Consider the following 27532-nt stretch of genomic DNA (forward strand, 5'->3'; position numbering starts at 1 on the left):
GACAGACAATTTTTCATTATCAAAACCCTCATTACTTATTTATCACAAAGTCTCCCCATGGGATTTAATGTATATTGTTATCACGAGAAATACATCTTTGAGCACTTGGATTGGATCTTTGATGCAGTTTTGAAGCTGCATTTGCCATTTGCCATCACACTGAATGGCTGTTAACAGATAGACATTTCAAGTAGAAATGGTATCAAAGATACAAATCACTGTCCAGAGCCAGGGTAGTTCTCATACTGTACCTGTTAATCATGAGAGACAGGAAGCAGGAATAACAGTAATACACACACACACACACACACACACACACACACACACACACACACACACACTCACACTCACACAAACAAAATCAGGGCAGAAGGCATCCTCCTCCCCACTTTAGATTTAATTCACACAGAACAAGATTAGAGGATCCAATCAGTGGTGACATTGAGCCTGGCACCCAGTGCAATGGAACACCAGGGAGACCTAATCATCCCCACTGCTCCACTCTGCTGCGGCAAGCCAATCAAATCCCCTCCAGATGAAGCAGATGGTCGATATCATCTTCTCCCTTTTCTAGGTGAGATTATCTCCTAGGCGTCAGACCTCATGGGTGGATGTATACTGCGACAGTGGCCTTTCTGCCATCCGGCTGCAGGATGCTGATGCTGAGTTTCCCATGGTGCAAACTACCTGAGACCCAGAATGAACAGGCAGAGATGGGGTCGAGGATGTCCCACTGCGAAATTACATCATGAGTTGTATATATCACTTTCAAAACCTCAAAAAGAGAATCCAAGAAGGAGGGTGATAGAGGATGATTCAAAATGAATGACTTTGACAACTAGCCTTGAGTAAATAATTTCATTTACAGTGTAACTTTGACTGGGTTTTTCTAATTAAATATCGTTTTAACCGTTAATAAACAAACAGCTACTCTGTTCTAAAAATAACAAGTGATTTCTTCATTCTGCCCAGAGTCCAATTTCTCCCAACAAGAAGATTATTCCTTACGTCACAACACAATTTTCTCTCCTGTCCCGCCTGAGATTACAGAGGTGGCTTATGCCCGGTTTAAGTAGGTCCGCCATAAGGAAAACAATAAAGCAGAAGCTCTCCAGGAGATGACATGTGACTTCTGATTAGAAACTCCTTGAGGGGATGGGGAGAGAGAGAGAGAGAGAAAGAGAGAGAGAGAGAGAGAAACAACAGGTCAAGGTTGACATGATGGGCAATTTTCTTCCAAGGGTAATGATCAAAAAAACACAGCATTATTATTATCAGCCTTATCAGCTTAAAGTCAATCTGATGCTCCGCAATATTAAGTCAATGCCTTAAAATAGCAGCTACTGTAATATACAAGAGTGACATGTTTGTACACCTCTGGAATAGTAAACACATACAGTATCTCTCCTGGCATGGTGCCAAAGGAAAAGACTGATTCTCCAATATGGTCTAATTAAAGCAATGTACTAGAACCACAAGTGTAATGGAAGCCATCTCTACTCTAGTAGAGCACTGAAAACAAGGGAAGTTTTCCATGTCCAATGAGAGGAACAGGTAACAGGAGAGGAGCGTCACGCCACTTAAGGACGTCGTCGCACCAAAGAGAGGGCTCAGTGTTACACCTGTGGGCTCAAGTAATCAATGTTGCATTTTGATCTCTTGACTTTCCTCGTCGTGTACAACACTCGGCAAGCAGCTTGAGGACCTGGCATTTAAGAGTCAAGTTGCTGATATCAAGACAGTAAGTATTACACAGGTGACAGTGAAATAAAGATAGTGACAGACCAGAATTATAGCTAAAATCATGGTCTTGCCAATGCTGCGGCTGTGTGCACATGCACATAATCCAGTGGCTGTGCATTGTTTTGAAAGAATGCTGAAAAGGAAACAGAGCACATACAAGATCATCCCTTTACCAGAAACAAGGATTATTTGTGTCATTTAAATATTGGCAGACTTGGAAATAAGCTGGGCAAAAGTCAAATACTTTTTTGCCAATACTATTTCAGGAACAATACATCATTCCATTCATGAGAGACGATTACTTTCCATCGCTTAAAAAAAAAAAAAAAAAAAAAAGAGGTGAATGATGGGGCATGTTAGGGTACATGGACACTAATCACTCCCCAATGAATCTTGTAAGGCCTCGGGAGGAGGACTGGCTGGCTGGCTCTATTCCTGCAAGTGAATCATATGATTGGAAAGAAAGACCCTCTTCGCTTTTCCAGTGTGTAACTTAATCCTCAACATACTGTACACCAGCCAACGTCATGGTGACACTCTATCATCTGCCTTACACACTTACACATCCTATTTATTTTCTTCTCTTTAGTGCTGATGTCTGTATCTTACACAATCAATCTGAAAGGATCCCAAAGCTGTAAAATCTTCCATCATTGCATCATGTCGTTGAATACAAAGTGGCTGACCATCTGACCTGGCTGCACTTTTTCAGCATCTGTTGCTACAGCATGATGCAAAGGTATGGAAAGAGAGACGGTATAAAAAGACATAATCCTCAGTGGAAAAGAGCGGTAGCTTCATGATCAGATTGGGCTTCACTACATTCAGAACACTGGAAGAGAGGTATATATAAAATGAAGTCTCAGTGGTCTGGTTCTTTTTTAGTGCTGGTTGTTTTGCCTTAACAGGCACAGACTTGCAGCGAGGCAGCCTTGATGAGAAGTATCTCTCTACACTCTCTCTCACTGGGGACAAGCATGTTTCCATTAGACCAGCTGGGTTCTAAACGCATCGGCTCTCCTTCAGGAAAACAGACAGGGCTAGAGGGGGAACTGCTCTTTGATTCTCCTGGATTCTGCTGCCCAGCTCCTCTTCCCACCATGTGCAACCAGGAGCCATGTGATGACAACAAAGAAAACTCTCAATGCAGTGTCAACAGTAACAGGTGTGCAGATGCTGGAGAAATACTGTTTTGACTTAATATAATCTGTCCTGGAGAAGGATCCTTTCATTTGAGTATGAGGTTGGCCAACTGTAGGCAATGAAAGCAAACCCATTAAGGAATAGTCTGTGGCTGAATCCCATTTCCAGAAATCTGAGCACCTGAGGTGTGTGCTTTGGGCAGGGAGTATTTTGATCCCTATATTAGCCTGGTTGGTTTGAGGTTTGAAGTTTCACAGTTGATTATTATTCGTAAGGCAAGTTTATTTGTGTACCTTTCAACAACAAGATGATTCAAAGGGTTTGACATTAGACATAAACATGCATTAAGGCAAGAAGTAAAAGAAACACAAGCAATGATAAAATGAAACAGATTAAAAAGGTAAATAAAAAGTACAGTACAGCTACAGCTACAGTGCTGTGAGAGATATGAATAAATAGTGCCAAATTTAATTTAATAAAAGTTAATGGCAAACAGAAAAATCTTAAGCCTTGATATAAAAGAGTTGAAGTTGACCTCAAATGTTCTAGGAGTTTGTTTCACATACATGGTGCAGATAAGTTTAGTTTTAATCTTGGGGGAAAGGAGTCAGACCTACCCTGGACAGTCTGAGAGGTCTGGACATGGACACGTGTCAAGTATTTCTGAGACATTATTCCTCTAACTCTTGATATATTCTTAAGGAGATAGAGATCTTAAGGAGATTGTAATTGTTGTAATTGTTTCAACGTGAATGTTAAAGAGGCCATAACGACACCAAGATCCATGGCTTGTTTTGTAGTCTTTAATATTGCAGATGGAAGTTGATCCCTGACTTTGAATCCTTCTTCGGCTCCAAAAACAATTATTTCTGTTTGATCTTTGCTTAACTGGAGGAAATGTTTGTATGGGAACGTATGGGTGTATAGTCATATTGTCATAATTATGATATTTTCTCATTTCCTATAACGTGAGCTAGTAGGAACATGTAGATGCTGAAAAGTTGAGGCCCAAGAATGGACCCTTGGGGAACGCCACATGATACATACATGTACATACAGTATATGGAGCAGAAACACTGAACAGGTCAACTGAAGTATCTACTACTGGAATGCTAATAGGCAAAGACTTAGTGTACATACACCTTGTTAAAAGGGATGCCTTATATCAAATGACAGAGCTGATCAAAACAAAGTATTGATGAACGTACAATGACATCTTGTGAGATAAATAAAATAACAGCTTGGACAATACACATGGTAACAGCCACAATACAGTCATTATCATGTATCATGTTTTCAAAGTATCATGTTTACATATCTACATCCATGTGATGTAGACTGTGTGACTCTGTGCGAGTGTGTGTGTTTACTTGTGTGCATTTGTGTGTGTAGGCTATGACACAGTACTGCCTCAGGCACCCAAAACTCTTGTGCATTCATTCATGTTGTCCGAGAATGTTCTAGTAGTTTGAGTAGTAGTCTGATTGGTGTGAGAGTTCTATCTGCTCATTTGCCTAGCTGCCTGCCACAACAAAACTGGTAGATCAATAGATGCTTGTCAGTATTGCTGGAGGTCATCAATGGAAACACGGAAACACATTTATGTAATCAGGCGAATGGGAGATGCGAGGTAAAAAAAAAAAAAAAAGAAAGAAAGAAAGAAAAAAAACCTTTAGGTCTGGTTAAAAACTAAAACCCAGGGGCATAAAATGGGTGTGATTCCAATTCAACTGTGTCAGAAACAAACTAATTGAGTAAATATTCATCGATGAGGACGTTTAACCAGATTTGGATATCGAGGGCTGGTATGACAGGAGAGGGTGCCTTGCCTCGCTGCAGCTGTTCCACTTGCTGACGTTGCCCCACAGCACTTCCTCTCCAGCAGTGAATGTGGAGATATTACATTTCACCTTCTTTGGCTGTCCCAGGTTTTAAAATAGTCCAAATGTTCCGAATCATGCTGTAAACAACACATGCCCCCCCCTCCAAGAAATCTGCAGGCTGATGCAGTGTCTTGTGTTGAAACTGTAATCCTACTGGCTATTACTGATATATAATTATAGTCTCTATTACGGTTCCTTACTGCATATGGCGCCTCAAGTCTCTTTATTTCCCATGAGGAGTCATCATTTGATCACTTAATTAAACATAACTAAAGTCAGGAGGCAATTTCAAATGCTAACTCAACTGTTTTAGATCATGGCAGTGGGTTTATCTTGCTAAAACAAAATAGAGCTGACAAATGATTGCAGAAACCCTGTCCATTCAACCGTGCTGCATCTGTGCCAGGAAAGAGTACACAGAGCATCTTTCACCTTCACCAGTTTGATTACATATGCCGTCATCTGCTTTTTATGTAGGGCGCTGATCACAAATATTTGCTTTAATATTGTGACGCCTGCTAGTTCACACATACTCAGTCTGCACACATCATTCTGCATGTATGAAACAGCACAGACTGGCAGACAGATCTCCTCTCAGGCTTTGCTGCGTGTGTTGTGATTTGTGGTGGATGCTTGCCACCGGTGCCTCAGGGTTTAATTACGACATGCTTTAATCCAGGCTCAACTATCAAATCACTAATCTGTCCAGGTATCGCTTTCAGCACTCACAAGAAGAGGTGTAATGTCCACAGACGGATTGCTTCAACACAGACAAGAAAAGCTAAGCTGGTGTATTGGATTGTAAAGGTGTAATACTAGAATGTTGTGTTTCCAATTATTTATTTAACTTTAAACTCTGTTTACAAAGAGCAGTAAGAGTCTGGGGATATCAGCTAGAAGCACACAGTCCTCTAAAGCTACCAAGGTTAAAAAAATCTTCTCATTATCCATGATGGTGCTACTCATGATCCAAGATGCCCTTTATTGTTTCTTTTCAATGCTTAATCCAGCTTTACCCATTTGATACGCAATGCCGTGACCTTGTATCTGATGCCATGTGAGAGCTGCATCATATCTGTAATCCCAATTGCCAACTGGGTTAAGAAGTCTGAGAAGCTTTAAAATACAACAGTAGACATTCCCAAGCCATTAGGCCTTTTTATTCCCAAAGATCGCACCGAAATGTAATTATGTAATTGCCTCATCCCATACGAGTCCCTCTGAGACATTTTCTTTTCTGCAGGAGATTTATTCATGGAATTGCGTCTGCTTTGTCACCCAATCCTTTGAATCCAGAGAGCACAGCACTCCCCTCAAGGCTTTTGACAGAAAGGGGGAAGTTTACATCTAACATTGCAGAAGTACAGTTCAGGTTACACAAATGATCAAATTCATGACATTTTATATATTAAAAAGTGCTGGTATTCAATCGTGCTCTCTATGTTAACAAGAACATATATCTTCTGTATTTGTTGTGCTAAAATATACATTTCTTTCATTTATCTCTTATCTTGGACTTTCACTATTTTGTAAAAGTGTTTATATTCTGTTTCTTTTTTCGTTTTTTCAGACTTTACTTTTCTTTGTTCTTCATCTTCTGCTTTAGCCAATTTTTCCAAATCTTGTGTGCTACTGCAACAATCAAAATTCATTACAGGCAAGATGCAAATTCAGCCAATTGCACACAGTCATGTAAATATCTGCCCTGCTGAATTTTACTATATTTGAAAACATTTGAAATGCTCATTCAAATGACAAAAATATCGGTAACATTTTTGGTATTTATTGTTTAACCACTCAAGGCAATTGTTGGGTGTTGCTAATGGGTGGGTATTTATTTCTATCTTTTGGCAAATGCATAAATTATTTCACTTCTTTTTCCATTTGTAGAAATAAGAGGATGGCTGAAGACAACAGAGTAGGGTTCTGACATAATTTCTCTTGTGTAGGTGATACAATACGCATGTTTGCGTCTTATTACCCCTCCCTCCACCTCTCTCAGATCTCGACTCACGGTGCAATAGGACCCCATCTACAGTCCAGCATGTTGCATAAGCTTTTACAGTGTCAACCCAGGGCCTAGGAAGATCTAGTTCCATAAAAACTCTTTTACCCTCCTCAGAGAAGGGACACCATTCTAAATTCCCACCGCAGGGCACCCTGTGTCATGCCTGTAGAGGATACGCTATTATACAAAGGTCATATGCTGCTTGCAGGTCTGCCATCTAAGGCACGGTGGTGGCCATGTTTTCCTTGGCAACAGACAGAGGCAGAGAGGCCGGGGATACTGATTCAGAGGGAGGTTTGAGGGATGATGTCCCATTTTGTCCATTTAAATAGCACAATGCATAATTATTATAAGTGGCATATCACAGTCATCAACATGATTGTATGGAACATTGTGTGTTTGTGGCATGGTAATGACTCGTTGGGTGGTGGTGTGCAAAACACTGTCACTGGATTTCCAACTCTGCGACATAGGCAGGTCAGGAGATCGTGAGATCTGGCGTAAGATTAAGGAAACAATTCCAAAACGGAGCGCACATACTTACAATGTCTTCTCTGGTACACATCTGTCTATCTGTAGGTCTCTTGGGGCAAACAGAGTTCCCAAACTTCACCAGGCAAAAATAGGCATGAATTTAATCAGTAGTATTAGTTTGTTAGATAAGGCCTGCCTGAGGAAAAAAAAAAAGAATCAGTAATAGCTGACAGGAAGAATCGTACAGAGAAGAAATGCACAGAGCCAGAAATCTGCTTGACTGGCTACTTTGTAATTAGTAAATCATGGGAGCTGCTAAGAAAGTAAGAAGTGTGTGATGACTAGCCACAGTATCATCTCTCTGTTTCTTATGCACCTGTTTTAAAAAACAGCTGCTATAAATTTCTCTTTCCTGGCGGGGGGTGAGAAGAGGGTGGGGAGCGATGGGAGAAAAGTAGGACTAGACAGTGCTTGTATCCGGATGTTTCTGTTCCATGTAAATGCTTATGTAAATGTATACATTTACTAACAGTCATACATGTATATATCATCAATATCATATATCAGGAATGTCTGCATCAAACTGCATCTAAAAGATGCAGACAATTCACTCTGAACCACAAATGTCAGCATTATGGTGGTGCTAGAGGGAATATCAGATCACCAAAATCAGTTGGCTTCATCTTCTGGGGAACATGAATGTCTGTATCAAAATTTGCGCCAATCCATTTCATAAATATTGAGATATATTCCTGGATACCTGAAAATTTGACCTACTGGTTGTGCTAGATGAAACATGAACTGATCACTAGTCATAAAGATTCATCCTCTGGGCACCATGAATGTCTGTACACAATTTCATGGTAATCCATTTAACAGATATTTTGTTCAGGACCAAAGTGGTGGACTGACTGACATCATCATTCCTAGAACCATGTCTAACTAAAAAGAAAAATAGGGTGTACTGTTAGCCAAGGCTACACACTTTTTGAATTTTTCCTGTAGCTTTTGTTTATCATAGACAGAGGAAAGATATGAAGACAGATAATATGGTTATCATGCCCTGAATACTGCATTCTTATGTGCTGTCTAGCATTCATAATATTAATTATGTAAATAAGCCATGATTGCCTGACCATTCACTTGTACTGCCACCCTGCTGAGTTCCTAAAATGCCCATTTACAGTTGAGCGTGATTGTGATTCACTTCTGCATCACAGTCCACATTGAATTGAGCTGGGACAGTAATTCAAATGGATGTTGGTTCTTTTCCTCACGACGATCTTTTGAGCGGCATTATGTAAGTTAGGTCTCTTCAAAGGCCTTCTTTCCTAAAAAGAGTGTCTTTGGTCTGGCTGCACAACACTGGACCACTGCCTGCAGTCTACTGCCATTGAGTTTCCTCATCCTGGCATGAAGTTATCGGTCTTTGACAGACACACGCAAGAGTGGAGTAGTCTGCTCAAAGTGAGCTTTTGTTAACCTCTGTTGTTAATATTCACAGCAAAAAAGCACTCAGAAAGAGCCATCAAAATGAATTCTTCTCTCTATTCATAACATATCCTGGAGAATCACGACTTGCTGAGAAGTGTGCGTTCACTTCTGTGCACTTACATAAGGATGTTTACACAAATAGAAACTGAATTATTACCAGCAACAGGCACACCGTGATATAAAAAGCACATTGGATTTGAAAACTGCATTCATTGCAAACTGTTAAAAACCTTAACCCTCAATCAAAATTCATAGCAAATAGTCACGAAACAGAACTGGAGGTGAGGGGATTACTCGAGTTTCATCCTGCAAGTGCAAGTTATACGACACTGAGTCTATGTGCTACGGCCTGGTGTACCATTTCCGCCTCTGGCTTCAATCACGCTTTCATTACATTATACCTTCTTTACAGTATCACATGCAGGAGGATGGAAAACATGGCCTTGCTTACATGTCTTAGGAGAAAAATGAGAGTTACATACTGCTGCAAGTTGAAACCCAAAGACTTGGCTTCCTTTATCAGCTGATCAGTCAGCTCCAGTATCTCTCATCGCGATTAGAGCATGTGGTTTCAAGAATAAGAGTCCTAAGTGGGACTTTTAGAGACATAGGAGCAGGAATTAATTTGGTTGAGGAGTGGCCTGAAATGCAGTTGACCACATACAAAAATTTGTTAGTCCGTGTCTTAATACTGTCTGATTTCCTCACTCTGTCTGTGGCACTGACTGTAGGCTCAAGCCTGTTCTCGCTAACTTGTGAATCATAATTTTTTTTTTTTTTTTTTTTAAGACTAAATCATTTCCTGAAACAGCTGGACACTGTAATTTAAGCAAATGTTACTTAAACATGACTAATAGTGCATTTGTCAGGGACTATTTTCAGCTGTGGATAAATACCCTTTTGTTATGCTAGTGAGTGTTCACAGGAGCATGTGGCATTGACTAAAAATAAACAATGTCTATGCTCACATCATATTGAAGGAACATGTCACCCAGTGCAACAGTGAGGCTCATTGATGGTTTTTAATAGCTTTTGGTTAACAATGGAGGTCTGTGGCACAGTGGAATAAGCTAGATCAGACTTAAGCCACACAGGCAATATTTGTTATGAGGGTCAATTATTGGTTTTGGTCTTTTAAGGAGTGCACTATTGCTCAACCTGCAGCAATCTTGAAATGAAAGCTAAAAACGGTCATACTGAACAATAAAGCCTTTATTTTTTTGTCTTTCCATAGTTCAAGTTTGTCAGTCCCACCCAATGAAAAGGTGGCAAATAGAGTGAAGGAGTAAGAGGTAGAGCAAGTGTTCCATTCTCATTGTGATCAGCGTAAAAACTCACTTTTACACACCAAGGGAATGGCCATTCAAAGAAGGCCGACTAAGAAGAAGAAGAAAAAAAAAAAAAAAGAAACAAACAAACAAAAAAAAAAACAGCAGCTTCTTTGTGGTGTTGCTAGCTTTCCCTTATTATTCACAATCATAAATACTCCTAACTCGCAGACTTTTGATAAAGGTCGCACTACAGTGTAAACCAGAGAGGCGACGATGAGTGCTAGCCATGAACACAGGCATTCATCATCACTATCGACACCATCGCCATCACAACCACCACTTTCATCATCATTATCACAGTCTCTGAACACTTGGAGTGGGGAAACTGCCACATGGCAAGGGCCTCTTGCTGTGTTGTCCAAGGCGAAGGGGCTCTGCATAGTATGGTCAGACAGAAGAGATAATGGCTGCCCACCAAGGACTGAATAGAGGCTCTAAGTCTGGCACTCAAGGAAAGTACGACCTCGAGAAAAAAAAAAGGGGGGGTGTGGGGTGGGGTGGGGTGGGGGGGCTGTCTCCACATGAAGGAGAGCACAGAAACCTGAGCGGTGGAGCTTGACAGCACATCAATCCAAAATAGGTGTACGATAGTCAGCTGGCCCTGTGAGAAGTGTGTGTGTTTGTGTGTGTGTGTGTGTTTGTGTCACACTGCATTAAAACTAATACCAACCACTCTACCACTCATCTACACTGCCAGGTTATGACAGTGCCATGTTACATTAAAAAAAGGAGATAGTATTTACATCTTCAACACATAAATTATTTCCCCTAAACATACTATCTGTGTAAGGCATAATAAGGTCTCTGGAAAAAGAAAAAAAAAAAAAATAAGTGCCTCATATGAAAAGACTATGCTGACTCCAAAATTGAGAAAGGTAAGCAAAGGGAAGTTTAAATGCTGAAATAAAATAAAAATGCAGGCCAGGACAAGTCCAAAAACAAGAAAAACACAATTAATGCAGTAATTCATGAGAACGATTTGCAAAATGGCACACAGAAAGATAAGCTGTGAGCTTGATTAGGTCACCCCTGAACATTTCCAGGTAGTATCATTGGCGGCACTGAAGAGGACTCTTCATACCCGAGAGAAAAGAAGAGTACGGTGGGGTCACGGCATGAAGAGCTACAACTCGGATCACTACAGGTTCAGATGATATGGGACGCCTCACATTCCTCCCTCACACCGCCGAGAGCTCTAGGAATGATTTGCAACTCCTCCCGTCCAGAATGTGACCTTAGGGTCACAAGTTTTGTCTCAGTCCTGGAGCCTCCGCAGCCCACCCTGTGACAACTGCGGCCCCCTGCACTGACCAATCGCCTCAGGGCAGAGCCAGGTCAAACTGTTGACCCGATGCGATCTGACAAATAAGGCTCTAGTCCTGTAAAATTCAACCTTGTTGACGATATACAGTATCAAAACTCTGTATAATGAGAAAACATACAAACGCATATGCAAATATAGCTTTTCAATTAACAACAACAACAAACATACACATTAAAGGTTGGTTTTGCAGATGAAATTCAAAAGTATTCATACAATATGTGTCACAAAGAAATAATGGCTGGCTCTGTCCGTTCTGAAGAGAGAAATAAGAGGGGAGGTGGGGGCAAAACAAAAGTATGAACAAGAAAGAAAAAAAACAACAAATCAAGTTCAGTTCATATTTGTCATGTGGGATAACTGCACACACAGGAAGCTTGGAGGAGTGAATTAAACCTCTCCAGTTGGTTTTATGAGTTCATATTACCGCCACTCTCCCACTCCAGTGCTGCTGGGCTGCTGTCAGTCTTTGGGTCACCCCCTGTTGTGTGCATGGATGCATGAGAGTCTGTCATTCCAGTGAGTTTAAAAAAAAAAAAAAAAAAGAAACAAAAAAAAAAAAAAAAAAGGTAGGCCATTGGTTCGTTTGAGAGGTCCCGCCTACCCTGACGGGGTGGAGCCCGGAGAGAGCCCATCAGTCATCCAGGATGACCTTGACAAAACTGGCCACGTCTGTCTCTTTGGAGTCGTGCAAGGTGAAAAACGGATGTTGCTGCATCAGAAGGAGAAAATGCATAATTAGAAATATGCTTTTTTTTAAAAATTTAAATAATGCCCTTTGTTGTTATTTACTTGTGACACATACAAAGTCATAGTCTTGGTGAGTTAATTGGGTAAGCCTGGCCTCTTGTGGACAAAAGCAAGAATCAGAGTGCATTGAACATTACAGCACAGATGTTGATGCTGTGACAAAGCTACAACAAAATAGCCTAAAACATGTGTTAATGCATTAGAGGAGGAGAGAAAATGTAAAAACTACTAACCATTAATTCTGTATAAGCTGGTCTCTCATTTGGCTTCTTTCTTAAACTGTAAAGACAAAGAAGAGATGAACGCAAAAGATTAATCTCCAAAAATCACAATTTATATGTATTATATTATAAAAACATATAAAACCACATCTAAAATAATCAAATGACATATCCTGTGGGTAGACCAGGTCATCCATTAAGTGCAGGGTTTGCCCCGGCTCCTGATGTCCCAATGTGCCCTCAGGCAAGACAATGAAACCCGACTCCATTAAGTTGAGCGTGTATGTGAATAGGTGAATGAGAGCAAAACAACAAACCACTTTGGATATATATACACACACAAAAAGGGTGACAAATTAAAGGAAAAACCAACATAAAGTGTCTCAATAAGGTGTTGGGCCACCACTTGCCACCAGAACAGCTTCAACGCGCCTTGGCATTGATTCTACAAGTCTCTACTGGAAGGATGAACACTGTTCTTCCAAAAAAATATTCCCTCGTTTGGTGTTTTGATGATGGTGGTGGTGGAGAGCGCTGTCTGAAACTACAGTCCAAAATCTCCCATAGATCTTCAATGGGGTTGAGATCTGGTGACTGTGAAGGCCATGGCATATGATTCACATCATTGTCATACTCGTCAAACCATTCAGCGCCCACTCGTGCCTTATGGGTGGGGGCATTGTCATCCTGGAAGAGACCACTCCCATCGGGATGGAAATGTTTCATCATAGGATAGAGGTGATCACTCAGAACAACTTTGTATTGATTTGCAGTGACCCTTCCTTCTAAGGAGACAAAAAGGCCCTTACGGCATAACAGAACCATCCATTTACATAATCTGACATCATGCTGGAGCTCTGTACTGTACTTACGCCACCTCGTTCAGTAAATGGAGAGCAAACACTGACCCCTGCTGTGCTTTGTGCCATTTATTTATTTATTTTTTTTAAAGAAGGATAACAGTCTGTACATTCATCAGTGAGTATGAGGCTTACCACTGGGAGATGAAGTCTACAAACTCTGGGGAAAACCGGTCGGCGGGCAGCTGTGGAGACGGCTCATCCACCACCTGTTTGAGCTGCTGGAACGGGGTGCCCCAGGAGTCGTAGGGGAATTTCAAAATGGCCAGCTCAATCTAGGAGACAGAGAAAGGCTGATTTAACAAGGATCATACAAGTTACAGCTAAATTTCATAACTGCATGTTATGATTTTGGTCACGTTTCAGTGCAATAATTGAAAGTGCAAAGTGAGTGATATTGACTTTCAACTGCAACTCAACTATTTTGATAATTCAGTGAATTATTTTTCTTCCGTAAAAACTTCCTTATGTTTTAATTTTGCTGCATTGGTGATTTTCTGAGTTTTGTATGTTTGTGTGTAATGAAATAAACTCCTGTTGGTTTTCTATCTCTCTGGTCTAAGCGTTTGGTGTGAACATCTTTAATAAAGCGTGATTTGAAACCCATATATAATTTTGTGTAGTCAAAGTAAAACTCAATGAATAAAAATTCTATCAATCTGTAAGCCATGCTGTACATTAATTGAGGACGACATAAACTACTTAAATCTGCCACCAACATGGCATAGGTATCAAAATTGTCAACGGTCACAATGACTCAGCATAAGTGCTGGACTGTGTTTGGAAAGATATCTGTAATTGCTGTACTAAAGCAGCCAGAGCTGTCCTGGACAGAGTGGAAGAAGAAATACTTTTTATTCCTTATAATATACTTTGTAACCTTCTCATGAAAGTTGCTATGTGAATAAAAATGTATCATTTTACTATTATGAGATAATAACTGTTGTGACGTAAAGGAGTATGGAAGAAAAAAAAAGTGATTACATAAGACTAAGCTAACATTTGCATTTTGGGGTTTGCCATCAGTGTTAGCAATATCTGAAATGAGCAACACAGTGAACACATGAAAGCATTTATTATCTGGCAGACAAAACATAATCTCTGTGTTTGAGTTCTTTTAGTAACATATTGCATAATATGAATTTCTTTTACTACCAACTGTGCATAGTGCCAGTCAGCAATAGCACAGATTTGTGCAGTGATTTATTCATTTTCTTAAAATTACAAATATCAAAAAGGGCATGGACCGTGTTTGCTCCAACTGTGAGTATCACAAAGGGACTAATTTTGATATCCGACCGTACTCACCATCGTGATACCAAGACTCCATATGTCTGACTTCACACTGTAGCCCTTCTGGTTGAGGTCAGGGTTGATCCGCTCAGGCTGAAAAAGAAATTAGCAAATGATAAGTACTACCACTATCTGAAAATAATTTAAACAATTATAAACAATAATTATTCTGAACTTTTTAGGACTGTTGAGATTTGCTTTACAAACTGATAAAAGCAATTTAAATAAAAAGCAGTGAATTATACTCACTCATGAATGAAAAAGACAAATCTCAGCAGTCAAAATGGTTTTTCAGAGGATTGAAATAATATACTGGTTTTGTGAGACTACATCCCAAGCAAGTTTGTTTGAAAGCTTAGGTGTTATGGTTGGTTAAAGAGCTCAGACATTGATATGGGCCAGACCTCACTGAACATTACAATCCATCAGTACATTTCTAGAGAATCCTTTCCTAAACCTCAACCAGCCTTTACCAGGAATATCTCCCCTGATCCTTCACAGTCCCCACTTACCGCCATGTAGGGCTTGCAGCCTGCATCCATTGTTTTGGCTACAGAGTCCACCAAGTGGCCACTGATGCCAAAGTCGCACATTTTCACTTGGCCCTGAGTGTTGATCAGAACATTGGAGGGCTTCACATCTGCAGAGGGGCGTTGTTGGGAGAGTGATGAGAAAGTAAATAGCAAACCAACAATGATAAACATTAAAACTGAGAACTGTGTGTGCTGGTGTGCTCTTCTGATTACCTCTGTGTATAACTGACAGGTTACTGTGCAGATGCTCTAATGCCTTGACGATCTGTAAAGTAAATAGAGAGAAAACAATGGAAAATATTAAATACTGCATCAGGAAAAACTCTTAAGAGCTATATCTCAGTGGTTACAATGAGAGTTTTACATGCACAGTAATAAAACAATATTTAGACAATACCAACAACTTTATTTTTTTTTATAATTTGCTTACTGTTGGGTTTGGTGGTATTGTTACCTGTAGTCACACTCATCTCCAAAAAATATTAAACATGCAAACTCAGCCGCAAAGTGCAGAAAATTTGACTATTTTCGAGTGGAAGTTTACTAATCAACATGGTTTTAGGAGGAGTTGTGTGATGTGACAAAAAATAGTATCCATCTACCCAGCACTTCCATCTAGAGCATCTCCAGCTTAAGTGCTGGTTGCCTGGCAACCTCACAGACATGGCAAGACTCCAGAAAGTCACTGCATCTGGCTCTTTGCACACAACTCCCCCTAAAACTGTTGTTCTTCTCATCTCACTCTTGGATAGAAAACGACTACGCATATTTTACTAAAATGTTGAATTATTCCTTTAATACAGAGCTGCAGCAATAAGTTGAACTGATTAGTTGATCAACAGAACATTAATTGGCAAAGAACTGTTTTAGTCATTGTTTAAAGAACTAGAATTACCGCCTTGCGGTTGTATGCCTCCACCAACCAGTCAAGTTCCAGTTTACATCCCTGTCTGTCCAGACTCATATTATTTGTAGTGAAGACTTTGAAGGGATTTAATAAAAAAGGTAATTTTCCTTGTACGTGTTCACATGCTCAGCCATTGAGCTGATTCTGATAGAACATAAAGTTGTAGCCAGTGGACAGTAGACGGTGCTTCAGATATGGATGTTGCTTCAAAGAAGCTACAAATTCTAAAACGTGGGTGCTTCACACACATCTTCAACCCGACAGCACAGAAGATCTATACAATCACCACAGTTTCAAGGTGGGTGCCCGAGATTAGTGTCAGCAATTCATATCCGACCAAATGTGAAATATGGTCACAATCTGCCCTTCTGTTTGTGAGTTATGGCGTTGAATAATGGCCAGAAAACTGTTCACCTTGGGCTCTGGACTATTTTCTGACATTTTAAAGACAAAACGATTTATTGATGAATCAAGGAAATATTTGTCTGATTAATAGATAATGAAAATAATGGTTAGTTGCAGCTCTACTTTAATATACATGTAAATGCACTTGATATCTTAGCAACACTAATTTTACAGTGTAAGATATGGGACAGGACGTACTGCTACTGTGATCTTGCCCAAGATGTCCTCTGGGATGGTCTTGCCTTTCTCAATAACCTTCTTATAGAACTTATCCAGAGAGGTGTCCATCAGCTCCATACAGATCCAAACATCCCCCTAAAATTAAGATGTCGCCCACAAATAAGAAACAAGATGATCAGACACTCCATAGAACACAGGAAGAAGGTCATACCAGTCATAAATGAGTGAGATTCAGACACTGGCTTCACCTCTCTGAAGAGGGCGCCATAGAAGGTCACAGTAAAGAAGCAGTCCACTGTCCTCATAGAAATATCCAAGTCCATCAGAAGCCTCTTCTGCTCCAGACTGTTGACTGTGGCACGAATCCTCTGCAGACACAAACATCACAGATTGGGTTGCCAGTTGCATCAGAAGTCACCTTAAATCATCTGGTGTCCAGTGTCCTTTCATCCCCCCCAGTGTAACATCGATCCAGTAAATCTGATCCAAATGTTTGCAAGCTGAACTCACATGTTGACTACATCTACTGTATGACTCACAGTATTATTTTAAAAGCAATGGTGCATTCACAGAGATGCCAAATCATGTAACCTGAGTGGTGGTTTCCCAGCCTACCTTGACAGCCATGATAACACCACTGGGCACATGTTTCATCTTGTCCACCACACCGTACGCTCCCCTCCCCAACTCTGCAATCTGCTCCAAGTCATCTGCCTTCACCACAAAGTTCTGGACAGCGGGGGGACAGACGTTACATTAATTTATGCATTCAGATCAGCAAAAATATAGAACAGCATGTCTCGGAGGAATACAGAGCCAAATTTACCTGATCTCCGATTGTGACGCAAGCTTTAGAGTCAAGATCACGAGGGGGCCTGCAGGGTAGAAACACATTTAAATTGAGCCAAAATAACAGTGTGCAGTCAGTTTGAATGCCGCAAAATGGGCTTTTTCATATTATAATGCAAATTGTGCTTTTATTTGAAGCAAATCTTCATTTATATATTTATAGTTATGCAAGAACTCACTCTCTTTGCACCCGTATAACTCTAGTGCTTGTAATTAACAACAGCACCAGGCAGGCAAAGTGCAAAGACTCCATTCCCACAAAAATGTACAGTACCAGTCAAAAGTTTGGACACACTTTCTCATTCAAGTAAATGGCAAAGTGTGTTCAAACTTTAATAACTATAACTTCTATAAATTTTGCTTACTTGAAAACACAGTTCTTATCTAAATGTCAATTGGTGTGACTTCAAATCTTTGGTCATCTCCATTAAGAAAATTCTGAGTATAGCCTGACTGACACTGGAATTTTAAGGCCAATACATAGATATTTGAGAGTTAATCTGTATTATTTTTGTAACATAAACTCATAAAATTAACATTTATTTTTTAAAAAGGATCCCTTTACATTTGTCTTAACTGAACTGTGAGCAATGTGTGGTAAGCAGGACAGTTGAAAAACAGACTTGTCACTGCTCTCTGGTGGACAAACTATGTAATGGCAACATTGTTTCTACTACTTCAAACACATCTTTCACATCTGTGCCCTGCAATGTCTTGTTATTTACTGGCTTATTGAGACCTATTGTTGATTTAAAAAAAAAAAAAAGAGCCTTACGCTGCTGCTGCTGGTGCGGGCTGTGCAAACACTTCTTTGGCCAGCTTCAGCCCTGGGTTCCTCTTCTTCCCTGAAAGACAAGAAATTAGAAAGCCATTATCATTTCAGCTCCATTATATATCTACACTGATCAATACAGCTGTGTTTAGCAGCAACCACAAGCTAGTGTGATTAGCAGTGTGTTGTAGAAGCCTACAGACAAATGGACTTATGACTCAGGTGCAAGTGCAGAATCTATAGACGCCATTTGCCACATTACTTTGAGTTTAAAAGCAGATGTTTGCCAAGTTGTAATTCAGATCACTTAGTGCCAACTAAATGGACTTTGCTTGTTTTCATATGTCCACACGGGCATATTAATAGGTGGTTTAATTCTATTCTGGTTGTGAGGAGTGTTTTCAAGGTTACAATCAATATGCAGTTGCCTCTGACACAAAATGATCTGTTATCTAACTGGAGATTAGGTGTACTCAAACTTGAGGCCCTGCCATAGAGAGAAGGTAGACTAAATGACTAATCGACATTGGTATGATGACTCAAATGGAGAGGGGGGGGGGGATGCAAGGGAATCAAGCCTTTCTTCCTGTCATGATTTTTTTTTTCTCTGGTATGATAACTTCTAACAAATCAAATATCCGTTTTTTATTTTATTATTGTGACATTTTACTTGTTGTTTGTTTTTTTTTTTCAAATATGTGAAAGAGCACGGTGCTGTAAACTGCAGCTCTGGGACCTTTCTGTGTTAAATCAGTGACAGCAGTCCATTCATAAACACGGTTTACCAGCAGCCTCTGGGATTTCCCACAAGGGGCTGCGAGTCCCTGCCAAAATGACACAGCTACCGGGCCTACGAGCAACACAGGGAAAAAAAAAAAAAACATCTCAACTTTTCTCGACATGGACACTCGTGTTCAGCATGTTTGCTCTTGTTGCAAGGTCGACAGGAAAAACAGAACACTTTTCTTGACCTTTATCCGTGTGTGTGTGTGTGTGCTAGCATTTGGCCAGATTTTCACCCACTGGGAAATGATGAGAAACAGTTTAGACCTGGCTGGTTATTTCCTGTTCTTGCTGCATACAGGCTCAGGCCAGGCTGTGTAATTATTCTACCCCAGTTCAGAGAAACTGGTTTAATGCGACTGGCAAGCAAGTTGCTTTCACTTCAGAACAAAATGAAATGGCTCTTTATAAAACTAGCAAAAGTTAGTAATGGACTAGTTTAATGCTACAATTAAACTGTCATTGTTACTGTGGGGTTGTATTTGCCATTCAGTGAGTCACACCGCTCCAGTCTGGAGGAAGTACGATTGGGTAAACCCCTCCTTGCTAGATCAAGCTGGAAGGGAAGTTAAGTTTTACTCTAGATTTTAGATTCCATGGCCAACCACTGAAACATCAGACAGGTCCATTTTGTGCAGCAGCCCTAAAATAGGCCTACAGTGTCTGGACAGACTACACTAGTCTCATGTGGTAGGGAGAGATTGACGTGTGATTTACTCACACATGCTCAGTCAAAAATAGATTTTGCATTTCCTCTGTGTGGGATAACGAGCACTCAAAGCCTTCCAATGACCTGACAAATAAGTCAGCCTTTTGTTCGTGCAACAAAACTAGGGTAGCGCGGTACAAAAACATCTGACATGCCAAGGATGTTTTTAAGCTGTCAGAGATACTCAACAATGCTTTGCTGCTGCAGGAAAACTACCACAATTATAATATGCACATGAAGTTTTAAATACAGTGCATTATATTTAAGTCTGAGTTAACACTCAAGACATGTTTACTGTGAAGTATTAATGGACTTGAAACACTAGCCCCTCTCAGGTAGCAGGCTGAGCCGGGGAGCCAGTGTGTGTGGCGTGTGCAGTGACCCTGTGGCCGGAGCTGTGGGGTGGGATATGACTCACAGCCAGTCAGACTGGACACATCCGCTCAAAACACAACAACTGTCAGGACTCTTTGGGAAATATGATGTCACTTCACTGCTCACTGTCCCCATTCGGGGGAACTGAGGCCGGCTTCACTGCCGCAAGACCTGCCTGAATTGAGCCTGATAGGACACAACAGTACCATGACATCAGCCACAGCTGCAGTCAAAGTATACCGAGGCTGCACAGAAAAAACACATGTACACAGTTACCGTTTTCTCAGAAGGGATCTGAGAAGAGCTGCAACGATTAGTAGATTACTGATTAGTTGATTGACGGAAAATTAATCGGCAACAAATTTGATTTCAATCAATTTATCATTCTGATTCTTTTCTCTAGTTCCTGCTTCTTAAATGTGGATATTTTTTCTTCAATCTTCTGCGATAGTAAACTAATTATCTTTGGGTTGTAGACTGTTGGTCGAGACAAGACATTTTAGGTTGCATCTTCGGCTTTGTGAAACTGTGATTGACAATTTTTCACCATTTTTGTTAGTTGCAGCCCTAGATCTGAGTACCAAGTATTTCATATTATATGTGAGTGATATATCATGATATGAAACAATCAATGTGTGCACTGAAATCTTGTTCTGTATTCAATTATAGTTGCATTCTGTATTTTTCCTCAGAAGTGAATATGTTTATTACCCTAAAAAGCTTTTCATTTGAAGTATCATAGTTCTTAAAACAGATCAATGATGCTGCCAAAGACTTATTGAGGTCAGTATCAGCTACTAAAGATAGCAGTGGAGAGTCGGTGCACTTTTACAGGAAATTCAGCAATTCTTAGAAAACCAATGATGTTCAGTGGAAAATATCAGTGCAGTAAGACATACGTAATGTGAACAAGAATTTCTGGGTTGTGCATGGGATTAAAGTGTCAATAGCTGTGTGGCGAGTCACCATCAGGAAGCTCCAGCCTCAGAGTGGGTCCATATACAGACAGACAATGATGACTCATGCACAGATAATCTTCCACACCACCCTATCAGTGCTGTTAGGGAGAACCCAATCTCCAAACATGTCTCAGCAATACTATGAACAGCACTGCATGCACTTAAAGCTTCACTCACTTCACTATTGACCACTGAACGAGCAATTCCTTGTAGTGGCTGGGAAGAAATTACACTTTCACAAAAGACAACTCGGATCTGCTTTGGTGCACACAATAATAACAACGCAGAACCTGTGTAGCAGCTATGGAGTATCTGTTTGCAGCCAGTGAACTGTCAACAAAGAGCTGCGGCTCTAGCTATTGGTGCTGCAAGTCAAAACATGCCATGGTAGGCCAAAGGCTGTGATTGCCTGAGCAGCACCCAGCCAATCTACACAGCCCTCTCAAAACAGTGTGTACTCCCGACCATGGTAACGCTAGTATGATTGTGTAACAGCACAAGCGGTGAACTTGAAATGTAAATTGACATCATCATCATGCTCTGTGTGTGTGACGCAAAGGAAGGACCTTGATTTTTCCAAGGTGTGTGTTTTATTCAGCAGTGTACAGTAATTACACAACACAAGAGTCACAGACTGACTGACGGGCGGAAGCCAAGTGTGTGATAGATAGCGCAGTGACTCCTTGGCATCGCCGCCTGTTTTAAAAATAAAGGAATTTCCACCACAGGAGGCGGGGGGTGGCGGGGGTGGAGGGGGGGGGGATGCATTTCCATGGAAGCGGCGCTAAAATGTTTTTGCGCTAACACACTGTACACCCAACACAATCGATGAGTCAGGAGGCCGAGACATACAAACACCTGTGGTCCCGCTGTGCTTTACTTCACCGAAAGTGATAAACTAGTCCCAGCGCGGTGATTTCCAGCTGAAGGGCAAGTTAGTTGTTAATTACAGCTTGGCTAAAGTCCTTAATTGTCGTGAAAATGCAGTTAAGCTAGCTAACAGCAACACGGCAACTTAAATGAAGCGATACGAGTATGCAAATTAGCTGAAATATTATCATTGAATATTATTTAGCCCGCTAATGGTAGGTTTGTGATGAATACCTTCAGACATCGGGATGTCTAGAGACTTCGCATGATAGAAAGCAGGAAAGACATGCTGGCTAGCTTCTTTTTTTCCTCCTCTCATACATGCAGCTTTCCACCTGGCAAGGTTACATTTCTCAAACATAGCTAGCTAAACTTCTTCCGCGCAAACTGCACCTCGTTATTTAAAATATATGCACGGTTGTTTAAAGAAAGCGGCTGAGTTGGAGAAAACACACTTACCTCCTTTAGACAGAGACATTTCCCCTTTGCTTTGATGAGGGGGAAGGGAAGCACAAAGACTTTTGCCTTTTTTTACTCCCTCCCTCCCTGCATCTACCCTTACACCCGCTCAGGATCGCTGGCTTGTCGTGCAAAAACTAGCAGCGACTAAAACAAGATGGTTCGTCTTCGTGCAATCTAAGTGCTTTAATCACCGGCTCACTAGTTCAAAGATCGATTAACAGACGAATGCACAACTTTAAATAAAGTCGGCGCGGGTGGTACAGTTCGAGTTAGTTTGCTAACAAAACCTGCACTTTTTAGGGTGGCCAAAGTCTGACAGCTGAAGGTTCCAACGACGTAATGACGTATTTCCTGTCTCATACTATGCATCACGGGATGCGTAGTTTCTTTGACGTGAACACTTATTCTGTAACCTAACACCCCCAAGCCAGGATATTTTCATACATTACTGTGACTAATCAAAAATACCCAACTACAGAAATTATTCACACATTTAATTTTGCCATATATGAGTTGCTTATTGTTAATTATTTATTTCTTTTTTTTTATATTATCAAGGACTACTTAATTGTGTGTATATTTTTGACTGTTATGCACCACATCAACACCCAGGCAAATGATATCTGTGCAAACCTACTTGACAATAAACCTGATTCTGATTCTGATCATTTTTGCCAATGCATAACATGCCACCACAGACAGATTGTATTATCTTTTATTATATATTTATTTGTTTGTTTCAGGATGAAAACTACATACTGGTGTCATTTCTTTAAAAGCTAGATAAATTGTAGGCTACATGTAACATTAAGTAAAAGTAAACAAAAAACCAAAGTGCTGCAATTACAGTCTCCAGTGTTTTGCATGTCAACTATGGAATACAAAGGAACACTGATAATGGGATTGCACTTCATTTTACACAATTTGGTATGTAAACAGCAAACAACAAATATAACTATATGTCACAGAATATTAGTGCCATAAACTAAAAATCTATAATTGACTGCTTAATGGTGAAATGCATAAAATTAATAACAATGACATTTTATTTTAAAGTAAAACTACTATAGCACCTATGCAAACAACTTTAACCATTTAATAAATTCAAGGAACAAACTGCCAGACCATACAATACCTGACCAAAATACAGTACAGTGAAGTGTTTTTTTTTTTCTTAGACATGAAATATTGTAAACCCACCATCATATATGTGATAATTACTGCTAATCCATTAAACTGTGAATACTGTGAGTAGTGAATCAGACACCTCCATGCTAAATAGTTGGAAGACAACAAAATGCACAAACTAATCAACAATGGAGATGTCCCATACCTGACGAACAAACATATGCTGTGATATGAGTGTACTTTGGAATATATGCATTGTGATTGTGTGGGTGGAAGGTGGATAACTGATGGTGAGGCCACACCAAATTGCTGCCTTTACTTCCTGGCGACAAGGAGGGTATGGTAGAGAGGTTTTATTACAATGTGCAGATAGAGGGAGCTGTCGATTAGGTACTCAGATGCACGGCGCTGCAGGTCAGCATCCACCAGGAAATCCCCAGCCTCCTCAGTGCTTTGGTGGAAGTTGTAGACATGGCGAACCACTATTTTTCCTTGCTGTCTTGCCATCACGATTACCGTCTTCTGGAAGCTCACACCGGCAAAATCTGGACTAGAAGTGGCTGGTGTAACAATGATGCGAGGTCGACCTCCATCTGTGCGGGTAGGCTGCATGGCACCCAGCTCAGTATAGGTTGACCTGGCGTTGAGTGGGAGCCAGCGAGGGGAGAAAAGGGCATTCCATGTCACCCTTTTACTGGAGTCATGGCTGCTGGGCCCGAGCTGGGTCTGGAAGCTGAAACTACGGTCATCGCGGGTGGGGTTATTGATGATCCAAGGGGAACCCCAGGAGGAGGACAGGTAGTTACGGGGAGTGAAAATGCTGCAGTTGACATCAAAGTACTTGGCCAATTGGATAGGTGAGGCAGAGTGGAATTGGAAAGCTAGATAGAGGAGATCACGGATAGACTCATAATACTTCAGCATGAGGGGGGATTGCTTTTGAAGACGGAAGAGATACTGAGGGGGGATCATGCCATATCGAACAGCCCTTAGGGCACTCTCCACTGTCATACTGACAGGTTGGTTCAGGCTAATCCAGGCCTCCAGGGCCTCATAGAGCTCCAGCTCACTCTGCAAAATGAGGTCAGATCGCTGGAGCAAGGAGAGGAGCAGGTCTTCACTGATGGAACCCCATTCTTCGCTCTGCAGCACAGAAGACAAGTTCCAGGACAGGTACTGCAGGCAGCTGTCCCGCAGGGCCATGTCCCCAATTTGTAGTGCATAGTTGTACCAACCAACCACATGGCCTGCGGGGGAATCACTAGACAGATGTTGGGTCATATACTGGGTCAGACCCTGCTGCAAGCTCCACACATGGTACTTGCTGGCCAGCTTATGTAGAGGAATGGCCTGACCTAACCGCACAGAGATGTCGCCACAGTAAAGATACCTGAAAAAGAAAAAGCTGGAATAATCATCTAAAGTAATTGACAAAATGGTTTTTAAAGCTGTAAAGCATACTATATTTTGAAACTTGTTTTTTCTCCGCACATCTGAGTCACCAAAAAACCCACACTGATTTTAGACTACAAGCCTCAAACAGCAGGAGTAATTTTAAAATATTTCACAAAATGGAGCATCTCACTTCTCTAAATAGAAAGGAGAGAGGCAAAGTGGTGAGTGAAGACCTATAACCTTATACTTTCGGCATCTACAAGCAGCTCCACAAACTCAAACAAAAAAAGGTCTAATTTAACCCGATGTACTCTAAACAAATGATTACAACCCGAGTCATCCTCACCTGATAAACTTGTCAAAGACAGCTGCACAGTCAGATGTCTCCCTCAAAACCACAGCACTGTTGTTGCGGGTGAGCAGCAGTTCCTCAAACACATCACTCTGCAGAGTGAGAACCAGGCTGTGGGCCTGGATCACCTTCACCTCGTCCGTGTTGATGGTCTCCAGACGGAGAATGATATCACTACCATTCCCCATGGCCAGTAGGGTCTCCATGCGCTGCACCAAACTCATGGAGTGATTCAGCACCGTTGCACCATTGTCCAATGCTACCTCCTGCTTCAGGGCAGCTGTGGAAAAAAAAGATGGTGGTCGAGCAACACCTGACAGAAACATAATCGTCACTTTTTATATTCATTCATTCTTTTACATACAAGATTTTTTTAGAGAAATTATGAGATTGTTTTTGTTTGAATTTTGATAGTGCATTAAGTTTTAGTGTATTTTCTATTTTCATCACCATAATTTGCATCAACTTGACTCTGCTTTCTGGAATTTCATCCACAGCAAGATTCATGTGCATTTGTTCTACAACTTAAATCAGACTTGGCACCACAAGATTTGGAAAATGCACTCTGTAACCCATCTACTAAACCACAACTGATGATATGTCAGAGAAAAGCAGACTGGCAGATCCCTCTATTCTTCTCAATTAACAGAAAAAGAGAGCAACAAGCCAGGTGGCTGACTCAGAAAACCTCTGATACGTTCAGAAAAGAACCCTGAGTTTGCGGCGCCATTGCAGATGGCTGCTTCTATGGGCCCTCTTGAGCATAAGCGCAAGTGGCACATATTGGAGAATCACACATGAAAGACACAGCATGACAAGCTGCTGTTTCCATTCTGTTCTGCCACAGCCATCAGCAGCCTCATTGGCCTGTTACTGGGGGTTTAATGAGACACAGGGGGAGCACACTTGGCTCCCTCGATGCCTCACAGTCTTCATTTCTCTACCACAATCAAGTGCCCCCACTTCAAAGTAACCTTTTTCCAATTAGCCAGCCAGAACCCTGAGCCAGCTGAGCATGGTGGAGTGGGACTGTGTATTGACAAATTATTCTGGCACAGAGTAACCAACTGAAAAAATTACCACATTCATTGCAACTGGGGAAGCCAGTATACACTATCTGTTACATAATTTACCTTTTTACATATTCTGTAAAAAAAAACAAAAAAACAAAAAAAAACTTCTGAGAGATTCGAGTCCAAGTAGACAAAAAAAAGTTATGAATAAAGAATGATGCAGTGTCTCTTCCACTCCAGCTGAGAAGAACAGAAAACACTGAATAAAACAGTCCCCAAGTATTTCAGATAACATGAGTCTGTGCTCATGAGGAATTTCAAATGAAATTTAATCTCAAAGCAGAGGAATGTGGCCTTCAATATCGGTCAAAATCAGTCAGAGTAAGATCTTCTTTAAGGAGTAAGAAAACCTTTCCCTAGGCGCTTGTACTGGACTGTATTATTGAGCCGGCACAAAGCCAGGCAGCAAATGGACTTGCCTTTCTTTCCTTGCACCCAGCAGACAGATAGATGAGGACAGGATGAGTAGAACAGATAAATACCCATCCCCTGCCCTGAGGCTGGGCACGAGACACATTCATGCTGTGCCCTACTACCCACTGACAGTATGGGGGAAGCTGGACTGAAATAGAACAATACAGCTTCCCTTACAATGTGTTTCTATAAAAAAAAAAAAAAAAAAAAAAAAAGGGATGCAAAAGTGAGATGACTTTGTAGCAAACAATTTAAACTACTGATGTCTTACCTCCGCTAACTGTGATAGAGTTGAAGTGGATTAAGAGGAGCAGAGTGCCCACATAGACCCAGGCAGGGATGCCTTGTTCACATGAGCGCACCATATCTTCTCAGTTATTCCCTGCCTCTCTTCCTTTGTCCTTTCCCTCTCTCTCTTTCTTTCTCAGCACCACTCTTCTCCTGACCCTTCTTCTTGCTGCCGTGCCTCTGTCGTGTGCGTGCAGAAAGGTGTGTTGCCCCTTGTGTGCCGCCTGGCTCCCTGTCCCGCACTCTTTATATAGGACGCTGGCCTTTCCCTGGCGCATCTCGCAACCCCACAGACTCCATTGATTGGTGGAATCTGGCAGGGGCGTTGCTATAGCGACAGCTTTGATTTTGAATTTCTCCCTTTTGGATGTTACATGGCATTGATCAGCGGCACTGGGCCAGCCAAGGACTCAGCTCAATGTTTGTTTTTTTTTTAGTTTAAAAGTCAAGGGGGTTAGGCACTATTAACAATCAATATTAACACAGTTTCATGTTTTAATGGCACTCAGAATGCAGCAGATCTCTGGACTTTAACATTTTGTTTATGATATCAAAGT

At 41.0% G+C, this 27532-nt stretch overlaps 2 protein-coding genes across 4 annotated transcripts; both read right to left on the minus strand.

Moving 5' to 3' along the window:
- Positions 1 to 9939: 9939 nt before the first annotated feature.
- LOC122967415 (dual specificity mitogen-activated protein kinase kinase 6-like) lies at positions 9940 to 22663 on the minus strand. 2 transcript variants are annotated; one of them, XM_044332062.1, is made up of 13 exons: positions 22323 to 22663; positions 18171 to 18240; positions 17373 to 17421; positions 17162 to 17275; positions 16795 to 16914; positions 16565 to 16681; positions 15268 to 15319; positions 15034 to 15161; positions 14537 to 14614; positions 13364 to 13503; positions 12381 to 12426; positions 12002 to 12109; positions 9940 to 11878 (listed from the first exon to the last, which is right to left on the minus strand). In XM_044332062.1, exons 1-12 carry the CDS (start codon positions 22339 to 22341, stop codon positions 12032 to 12034), a joined length of 1011 nt encoding a protein of 336 aa, XP_044187997.1. In that variant the 5' UTR covers positions 22342 to 22663; the 3' UTR covers positions 9940 to 11878; positions 12002 to 12031. The 2 variants fall into 2 exon arrangements, with proteins under 2 accessions (XP_044187997.1, XP_044187996.1); XM_044332061.1 differs by having other exon boundaries at positions 9940 to 12109.
- Positions 22664 to 23026: 363 nt separating this feature from the next.
- Positions 23027 to 27187, minus strand: btbd17b (BTB (POZ) domain containing 17b). 2 transcript variants are annotated; one of them, XM_044330257.1, is made up of 3 exons: positions 26959 to 27187; positions 25195 to 25480; positions 23027 to 24843 (listed from the first exon to the last, which is right to left on the minus strand). In XM_044330257.1, the coding sequence occupies exons 1-3, from the start codon at positions 27050 to 27052 to the stop codon at positions 23769 to 23771; spliced, it is 1455 nt and encodes a 484-aa protein (XP_044186192.1). In that variant the 5' UTR covers positions 27053 to 27187; the 3' UTR covers positions 23027 to 23768. The 2 variants fall into 2 exon arrangements, with proteins under 2 accessions (XP_044186192.1, XP_044186191.1); XM_044330256.1 differs by having other exon boundaries at positions 25195 to 25513.
- Positions 27188 to 27532: the final 345 nt, after the last annotated feature.

This window comes from Thunnus albacares, chromosome 17, assembly GCF_914725855.1.
Source record: "Thunnus albacares chromosome 17, fThuAlb1.1, whole genome shotgun sequence".
NCBI classification, from domain to species: domain Eukaryota; kingdom Metazoa; phylum Chordata; class Actinopteri; order Scombriformes; family Scombridae; genus Thunnus; species Thunnus albacares.

Bases quoted from the DNA above. Each gene is read 5' to 3' on its own strand.
- LOC122967415 (XM_044332062.1), bottom strand. The intron at 16,682-16,794 runs GTGAAGCCAGTG...TCTTAATTTTAG, and splicing joins ATGGCGCCCTCTTCAGAGAG to GGGGATGTTTGGATCTGTAT. The intron at 12,110-12,380 runs GTTAGTAGTTTT...CTTCTGATGCAG, and splicing joins CAGCTTATACAGAATTAATG to CAACATCCGTTTTTCACCTT.
- btbd17b (XM_044330256.1), bottom strand. From the start codon at position 27,052: ATGGTGCGCTCATGTGAACAAGGCATCCCTGCCTGGGTCTATGTGGGC. The intron at 25,514-26,958 runs GTAAGACATCAG...TGTTTCTGTCAG, and splicing joins CTCTATCACAGTTAGCGGAG to GTGTTGCTCGACCACCATCT. The intron at 24,844-25,194 runs GTGAGGATGACT...TTTCTTTTTCAG, and splicing joins GTCTTTGACAAGTTTATCAG to GTATCTTTACTGTGGCGACA.